The sequence below is a fragment of the Limulus polyphemus genome, unplaced genomic scaffold (assembly GCF_000517525.1).
Source record: "Limulus polyphemus unplaced genomic scaffold, Limulus_polyphemus-2.1.2 Scaffold10375, whole genome shotgun sequence".
NCBI classification, from domain to species: Eukaryota; Metazoa; Arthropoda; class Merostomata; order Xiphosura; family Limulidae; genus Limulus; species Limulus polyphemus.
This window is the reverse complement of record NW_013675985.1, coordinates 992-10,880: the sequence shown is the minus strand read 5'-3', so window position 1 is coordinate 10,880 and position 9,889 is coordinate 992. Positions and strand designations below refer to the sequence as shown.

At 31.9% G+C, this 9,889-nt stretch overlaps 1 protein-coding gene across 1 annotated transcript in view; it reads right to left on the bottom strand.

Annotated features, from left to right (window-relative positions):
- Positions 1 to 9,382, bottom strand: part of LOC111083619 (protein HIRA-like) — a 14,613-nt gene extending 5,231 nt beyond the window's left edge. The window contains exons 1-3 of the mRNA XM_022380251.1: positions 9,148 to 9,382; positions 1,255 to 1,317; positions 475 to 585 (exon numbers count right to left, since the gene is read on the bottom strand). Of these exons, the coding sequence (XP_022235959.1) occupies positions 475 to 585; positions 1,255 to 1,317; positions 9,148 to 9,184 (211 nt within the window). The 5' untranslated portion in view covers positions 9,185 to 9,382. The remainder of the gene's footprint in view (positions 1 to 474; positions 586 to 1,254; positions 1,318 to 9,147) is intronic.
- Between the last annotated feature and the right edge of the window lie 507 nt (positions 9,383 to 9,889).

Genomic DNA, 9,889 nt, shown 5'->3' with positions numbered 1-9,889 from the left:
CGAACTTTAAGGTTTTGTTATCATCAGTTACCTTGTCGAAACATTGTACATTTGCTGTTATGTTAAACTTATATTAAAGTTTTCTTCATTTCCCATTCCTAAGCCGTCTCCAACCATTATTAGTCTCAAAGTGGGTTCCTCGTCATCGAACTTTAATATAAGTTTAACATAACAGCAAATGTACAACGTTTCGACAAGGTTTTGTTGTCATCAGGTACCTTGTCGAAACGTTGTACATTTGCTGTTATGTTAAACCTATATTAAAGTTTTTTCTTCATTACCCATTCAAGCCGTCTCCAACCATAATAAGAAGACTGAGTATGTACAAAACTAGTTCTATGGTGTTCCCTTGGGGAAAAATAAAATCATGTGATCTATCACAGCAAAAATATCAATACAAATTTTTTTTATGTATTTGTTTGATTATGTAACTGTATTTAAGAAACTTATAATACAATTAAATATGGATTATACCAAGATGATTATCCATTTGTGACAACATCTTTGGAATATTTTCATTTTTTTCATCATCTTCTGTCGTGACTGGTGCCATATTCCAGATGACGATTCTACCAGCATCAGCACCTGTAGGAAGATAAAATACATCAGTCTTTTTCCACTTTCAAAAGTTCTTCCTTCTTCTGGATTTTTTTAAATTTTACATCTGAGAAATTACAAAATTTTTTAAGAATAGCAAAGAAGGAAACTTTTTTTTTTGTCCAAAGACAAAAGTGATTTAAATCATCATAATTAGGACATTTTTTCTGTTTGAAGGGAGAATGTCTAAAACATTTCAATGGCATATTCACTTCTACTGGCTAACTCATCCAACCAATTAGGTAGCATTTCTTTCAAACAAGCATTTCCTGATTGGCTGATTAAAAGTGGAAAAGTGAAATACCACAAAATTCTATAGATCTTAACATTCATTGTAATGAACCTGTTTCTGAAGCAGAAAATATCAAAGCAATAATAAAAAGGCTTAGAATTTCATTTCTAGCTTTCCTAGTTGACTCAACTTCAAAACAAAATTTGTATAACTTTTACTCAATGCATCAAACCATCAACTTTAACACAACATATATGCAAAAGCTTAAGGTCCAACTATATACGAGTTACTTCCTGGTATTTGTTTTACAAACAGTATTTTATAACTAGACACTGATTTCTCTTCGTTTATTATACAAGTTACTAGATATATTTAAGTATTTTGCACGTAATAATTGTATTTCATCACATCTACATATATCTGACCTTGACCACCAGTTGCAAACCGTGTTCCATCAGGATGGATGTCCACTGAGAAAATGGGATGACCTGAAAAATTAATAACCATGTGACATTAATGGCTTGAATTCAAAATGTAACCAGATTAAGTTCTCTGACAATACATTTTTATAATAAAAATGAGGTCAACACAAATACAAATGTGATGTTATGAATCCTCAATGTACAATACCTTTAATTTCGTTCTTAACTTCAAACATTGAGCTAACTACTAAATTTTATGCTATCACGATTACATACATGCTAATTAACTTATTACTAGCATAGTAAAATACTACATTGACTAAGAGGTATTCTATTGAAACCATACTACGTAACACATATTAAAACATAGTTCAAAATATCAATAATCTCGTCAAGGTCACTAACTCCCCAACAGAAAAACAATTAATATCTACATATAGTACTAATCTAACAAAAACATAAAAATCCAACCTATTTCACAAGTTAATAATTTAAAAATATAAATACTTTATCTGAAGATTTGTTTATCTGTCTGTTCTGGATATCCGTGCAAAGAAACAACTACCTTCAATTCTAATTATATTCTAGAGATAGACTAGAGGGAACGCAGCTAGTCAACAGCACCCACCGCCAACTCTTGAGCTACTCCTTTACCAACGAATAGTGGGATTGACCGTCACATTATAATGCCCCCACGGCTGAAAGGCTGTAGGTGCATTATAAAAGATATAGTCAAATGTCACTATTTAATTACAGTTAATCAAACAGTGGGATTTGATCATCATTCTTATAATACACCCACTGACTTTCTGGCAATGTAAGGCAGATTCATATTATGGCATGCTACACATTATATCATGGCTGGCTCTTTTCTGAAGAACAGTTTCCAAATCTTACTTTTAGTGTTTCTATAATTACTAGCATTATAAATATATATATATAACACTTCGAAGAGTCCCATTCTTGTCTCTACTCAAATTAATTATATCACCTCCAGTTGAGCATTCCTGAAAAATACAATGTGATTGTCCAAGCCCATTCTCATAGCTTAGATATTCTTTATTAGCACTGTTGCTTACAAAAAAGAAGATTAAAACTGAAAAAAAGTTGAACATGTGGTCAAGTGAAAAAATAGAAATGTTGCCCGTTTTTGTGGGTAAAAGTTGGCCTTGAACAGCCAAGTGGCTGTCATATTCTTCTGATGATCTGTAATAACTAAGTCCCATCATTGTATGCATAATTACATCAAAACTCACTGATATCAATGAAATATTATAAGCACACACCAACAACAAACCTTCAATTTTAAAATCTTATTACGAGAACTTCTATAATTCACATAAAAGGAAACTTAGATAGTTTAAATTATTGAATATAGTAATAATAAGAAACGTTAATTTTGATTAAGCTGAACAATCTTGAATTAACTAATTATAAATCACAATGAACAATATTTCAAGTTATTTTAATTGGTTGATTATTTTTGTAACATTGATTAATTTAATCATGATTTTGATTAATCACTTATTTTACACGACACTAATCGATGGTATCAAGTTAACAGTCTAGCTCAAATGATCATACACTTGTTGTGGTCGTTAGAACCAAACTATTAACTCATCTTGTTTTCCATGATTCCGGAGCATGTCATCCTTTGTGTGCATTTAAGTTTATTAGCCTTAACCCTTACCATATCAAGCTTTTTTATTTTGCTTTTCAATAGCCTATACTTATATATATTAATAAAACAAAAGTTATTTTATGTTCCATTATTATATTTCTGCACATAATATACTTGATAAATAAATGTTATGTATCTGGATTTATATACATATGCATAATACTACTCTCTGAGCAGCTGTTCGGTCAGGATCTTGTCCAGCTGAACAATGTGCTTCTCTGTTACAAAAATGCTCCCAACTTCTTCTCATCAGATCTTGTCATACAGTTTGATGTGTTTCTGTATTTCAGGTTTGTTCCTAGCTTCTCTTGGGATCTTGTCATACAGTTTGATGTGTTTCTCACAGGATCTTGTCATACAGTCTGATGTGTTTCTGTATTTCTCATGGGATCTTGTCATACAGTTTGATGTGTTTCTGTATTTCTCACGGGATCTTGTCATACAGTTTGATGTGTTTCTGTATTTCTCACGGGATCTTGTCATACAGTCTGATGTGTTTCTGTATTTCTCACAGGATCTTGTCATACAGTTTGATGTGTTTCTGTATTTCTCACGGGATCTTCCATCATAACTTGGTGAACAAGTCTATCTCTTTCTTTCTCTAACTTACATCCTCATGTTTCATTTTATTTCTCAAACTTTCTCCATGATTTTCAATGTTTTTCATCACTTTATACTCATACCAAAGTAAATAAATATTTATGTAACTTTCAAAGATACAGTTGCTACAAAATTCCTACAAATTTGTATGCAACAAACTCCATACAAAGGACTTGCAATTCCTTCAGTTACAGAATAATTCAATTTATAGCATATGCTTGAATTCTCCAGCAGAAAAAGTCACTTCTCTTCTGAAATATCACAATGATTCTCCACTAGGAAGACTCACTTAGAAATTCTGCATTAAACGCACTTTATCACAATTTTAGAAGTTTTATTAACAAGGAAAGAAGTATCATTTCTCCATTAAGGAAGCAATTTATGAACAAAATGTTATAAAATAAGGTCTTATTATTTTTTTATTTTAGTGGGGGTCTATTTTACAACATTTTGAAAATTCTAAGGATAGGTTTCTTGAGTCTAACCACACCACGTTATGGTAACCCATCGTAACTATGGCACTTTAAAGTCTTTTCATTCTTAGTTTCAAATGTGGGATGCCAACAACACTTTGGCAGTCAGGCCAGCCAAAATTTATGAAAATGGGTACCACCTGGAAGCAGATTTGGGAAAAAATATTACACTTAATGCAAGTTATCAAAAAATGAGATTTCACATAATATGAGCATGTCAACAACTATTCCTACCCTGCTCTATCCACATCGTTAATGTAAGTAAGAAAACACAAAGTTTCAATCGCTGACAATTAGGGCACTAGAAAAACAGCAACTAAGCTTATTCGTGAATCTGTTGTGTTCATCATTAAAACTGACAGACTTAATGTTAAAAACTGTTATTTAAAACTATGCTCTTATATCTGAGAACTCCTTTTTGCCCAAGCTCTAAGCATACCCCTGATAACAATTCATTTAAGTTTTGGATTCTGCTGAATTATTCATCTAACCCAAGGGATCACTCCCAAAAGAACCATACATTTATTTCTGTCTCTAAGCTACTGAAGGAGTTTTTCATATTTTTTTTATGCAACTTCTTTGCCTTACAATTTCCAACAACATTCACTTCTACACACAATACAAAAAAAAACGTTCCTTAGTATCAGCATCTAAATAATCGACGTGCTCTAAAATGTCGTGTACTTCAGCACCTGGCAAGTAAATTCCTGTCCTTGTTTTTAGATGCTCCCTACTACATATACACTTAATAAGAAAGTCCCCCTCCATGTATACCTCCTGATGACTCCTTCCTCACTGCAAATAGTGAATATTTTCCTTTTGGTGCCCACCAACGGTAATAAGTGTCAATGTGGAACTCGTTGCCAAATGCTTGAATCTTATCTTTGTATATTTGTATGGAGAAACAAAGATGAAGATTTATTCAAAAAATATTGTTTACTATTGCAGAATTTGCTAAATAAATATCATATAGTGCTATATTATTAATTATTGCATTACTGGTGTTATTTTCAAAACAATCTGTTGGTGTGCACCAAATGGAAAATACCCCAAATAGCCAATGATCAAATCTTTTAGAGACTGGTAACTGAATGCCAGCTAAAATAGTTTCAACAGCCTTAATTTTTTTTATTACTCTGCACCCTCGTAAAATAAAATTTCATTATTTCCATAGAAACAATTTGATTAAAAGCAAGTGCACTGCAAATAATTACAAGCTAGTTTTAATGTGATCAATATAATTATGCAACTTTCAATGTATTTAGCCAAGCCTATTTGATTTTGATCACTATATTAAATTAACTTCATTTTTCATCCAGAGAGTTTATTTAAAGCAATGACACTTCAGATATTAGTCTCCAAGTATACACATTCCAAGCAAAGAGTCGCTATGAAAAATATGACTACTTAGTCATATTCCTACTAGTTGTAAATTGGCCTTAAAAACATCATGACGACAGCTAAGCCCGTCCTCCGCCATTTGTCAGAAACCAGTGAGTGAATGTTAAAACCAAAAACAGGTTGTTGGTTTAAATTGGCCGGGCCAATAAGGATCAGAGATACATCAAATGACAGCTCTCTTCATGCTCTACTTTGGCCTGGAGGTTTCATTGGACCCAGAAGCATTTACTATTTGAAAATACACAAACAAAACTTTAAAAATCATTTAAAATTATTTCTGGCTATTGAATTTGTAGAAACAAAGCTATAAAATAAACTTTGTGGTGCAGATTACATAATGTATAAACAAATATATAGATATGTCTGACCAGCTCGAACCGACAGCATGTAAAAAAAATAACAAAGAGGAAATGTAAACAGACTACATGTTGGCTTGGCAACAAGTTGCTTTATGTCATATCATTAGACATAAACAGACAATATGATGTCCTGACAACACTTTTCTACGTGTCATATTGTTGGGTGTGGCTAGAGCAAAAAAACGTGCTACAACAGTTTAAGAAAAAATACACTGGTAATAAAATCTAGAAAAATTTTAATTTGACATAAGTTAATTTGCTATAACCATCTATGATGAAAGTGGTATGAACGATGTATCAGTTACATCATGACATGATATAGAACAGGTAGAGCTTACTACATGTACGTATCTGTCAATCAGGATATTTCAAGTTTACAATCAATGTGATTACAAAATCTCTCCTATACTTTCATAGGTAAGCTCATACTTCATTATTAACATTTGGTTGTTGACATTTGTAATTTAATTTATCCATATAATATGAATCCACATGTATGAGTTTGAAATTGATAGACTTTACTGGGACTAAATTTTATCTTGCCTTGCCACACGTGTCACTCAGTATCAGGTTACCAATAAAAGCAATAATTTGATATCAATCACTGTCATTTGTTAACATTGTTCCAATGGGAATGTCGTGTGGAGCAAAAGGTCGATTTACAGGTACTATTTTTAATTGTATTTCATTAAATATTAATGACATAATTAAACTTGCAGTGTAAGTATATTAATTTGCAACTGTGGGATCCAATGGTGTGTGAACATTTTTGTTATTTTCATTATTTAAAAATCACAGAAACCCCTATAATACTGAAGGTTATGAATATAAGTTTTGGAAGTCTGGATCCAAAGTTGTTTTTAGGAATCTTAGGCACAAGTACTGTTCTGTAAATTATAACTTGTGGAATGGACGACTGGTGGGTCATAACTATCGTTAGTTCAAACGTGCTTCTACCTTTGTTGGACAGCTATAAGCATATTGGAGTGAAAAACTCAGTTTATGTTACACTGATGATGATCATCGTGGCTACTGAAGGATGAAGTGGAAGATGACTTAGTTTTAGCTCATATATAAATGATATCAGATACTGATATTTGTATTTTTAGACTTACACTAAAAAATGTATATAAAGTCCTATGAACATCAAAGAATTTAACTCTATAGTTAAAAGTTTTAAAGCGTTGAACCAAAGGTTTGATACTACCAATTATACGATGCTATCAAAGCTAGAATGTTCAAACTATCAACATACATAGAAACATGTACACGAATTAGTTGCAAGTTAATATGATTAGCGGATGTATCTCTGTGATGTAGGTTGAGAGGTTTATGAAAGTTTTTCTTTTTTTTAGAAACATGCCAGTGGCAATATAAAGATTGAATGTACATAAGAAAAAAAAATGATTCGTGTCTACTGGGCATGATTATTTAAACGACATTTTACTTTCTACTTTAGTTTTTTTTTTATCAAAAAACAATAAGTAACGTAAGACTGAAAATTCATCTGAGTATAAGTCTATCTTGAATGTATTTATAAACAATGTGTGAAAAAGAAATCCTTCAAATGACTGATGGGATTTAAAAATGATATGCACTTATATAATTAATGTTTTACCAGTTATAAATATTAGCAGTGTTTCTGTTTTTGTCCTAACTATGTCAGTAATTATTGAAAGTATATACTGTATGTATACCCCATGCAGTGAAAGAGGAAAATCCCATCAGTACCCCTAATGGCCACCCACACTGACTGATCTATATTTAGCCAGCACTGGAGCTATGAAATCTATTCATTTTAGAAGAAAAATAGTATATTCTTGACACATCCTGAACTATTAAACCACATTTGACAGGCCCAAATGCAAAAGCCTGGGAGGAGTTAGAAGACAAACATACAAACAAGCTTTTCTCAAATTAGAATAGGATTTTAAAATGAGAATAATACGTTCCTTTAGATCGGTTACGTGATATTCATTTTGAACACTTGATGTTTTACAACCTTCATGGCATCAAACCATTTGTTCCAACACAATTTAACACTGAATCAAGTAGAGAACTTTCGACAAGTTTGCTAGGTGGGTGGAGACTGGGTAATTCTGGAAAGTGGAGTAGAAGGTTGTTTGGGGCTTGATGCGAAGAACACAGTTTGTTGTATTGTTTCAGTAAACCAAGTGATCATTCATACTTTTGTTTGGGGCTTAATGCGAAGAACACAGTTTACTGTATTGTTTCAGTACACCAAGTGATCATTCATACTTTTGTTTGGGGCTTGATGCGAAGAACACAGTTTACTGTATTGTTTCAGTAAACTAAGTGATCATTCATACTTTTGTTTGGGGCTTGATGCGAAGAACACAGTTTGCTGTATTGTTTCAGTAAACCAAGTGATCATTCATACTTTTCTCCTGGCTCAAACTTGGTCATGTTAACACTGTGGTCATGGCTATCTTCTCAATAACGATGAATCAGCAAGCTACTTCCAAGCAACTCGAATCATATATCATATAAATAAGGAGCAAAAAAAAAAGTCTAAACTTGGCAGTGTGGATTTTTATTAGAGATTCTACAATAAATCATCCATGACCTAAGAACAGTTTGTAGTAAAATTTTCCTAACAATGGCTCCAACAAAATAATCACACCTTCTTCACCTTGACATTGTTTTTCAAACCTGGTACACAGTTGGGTTCATCATAAGATAAAGTCAGTTTTGACATCATTTCAGCAGGGTTTGTCCACTACTAGAACTAACTGGTTAGCAAAAACGACTCTACTTGACTCAGTGTTAAAATCGCCAGAGGAAAAGCATATTATGATAAACACTGTGGACATTAAAAGCTTCATCGTTTATCATTTGTTTGTGATTATAAGTTTTTTATTTTTTATTTCAATTTAACTGTACCACAGTGTGACTACTACCACTAGCACTATACTTAGCCTATGGCTAAGCCTATACCTCCTACTACTAGTCTTAGTAGTACAACTATACTCTTACTAGTGTTAGTATTACTATTAGTTTTAATACGATATAAAAAATAGCAAGTCTGTAACTTATACTAAGTACTATGACATTACTATGTGATGTTATGTCATTACGTGCTTTACCCTTAACTACTACTACTAGAAGTATAATCTAACTATAAAGTAATATATTAGTATTAGCTAAATATTTTCATTAGCCATACTATTAATATTAATAATACTCATTATACTTATAAAGATATTTAATTGGCCTCAAATTTCAGTCAACACAATAATCTCACTAAGCTTAACATTAGAATTAATAATAAAAAGTAGCTTAAATTAAAGTCTGTAAAGTGTAAATACTAAAGTACAACTTTTAAATCTTATTATAATAATAATAATATTGATAAGCTTACCATCGTGCGTAACCCAGCTAGGTTTTAATAGCTTCATGGTATTTCTGTAGTATTCAGTTACATTAACGTTTTAATCACCTCAAAAACGGTTTATGTGTTTTAATATATGATCAATCATGCAGTAAAATCTGTAAGCCTAACATTTTCGTCGTCTTTGGAAAATCTATTCCTTGCGTTACAACCTTGGATTGTTTAAAATGCTGCTATGCCTACAAAACCGCCGTTTTCCTTAGATGTTTGACAGAAAAGGTGAAACGAACTTATATCTAGAATGTTTGCTTTGGGTATATATATATTTCTCATTCATTAGATATAGGACTTTTAAGTTTCTTTTGTTTCGATGTCCTAGAGATTAAGTATTTAGATACATGATAGTTACGAAATAAAATGTTTTACTATTTATTTATTTATTTCTAAAACGGATATTTTTCTGCTTCTGTTCATTATATTTTGAAGTATCAGTTCGGTAAATCATGAATTACTCTTTTCCTACATATATTTTCATATATCGACTTTATAATCTTAATTTAGGATCGAAAAAGTATGTATCAATATATATTATTTTGCTGTCACTTCTTTGTAGCTTTGGTCACATCTCTCGACTGTCTTTACTGATGAAGATTTATTGTTAGTAGTATTGCTTTATATTATGGCAAAGCTAAAACTATCTGCGCCGCCGTCCAAAATTTTGAAGTGCTGACAAGAAATAAGGCAGCCAGTCAGCAGCACCGTACCACCCACC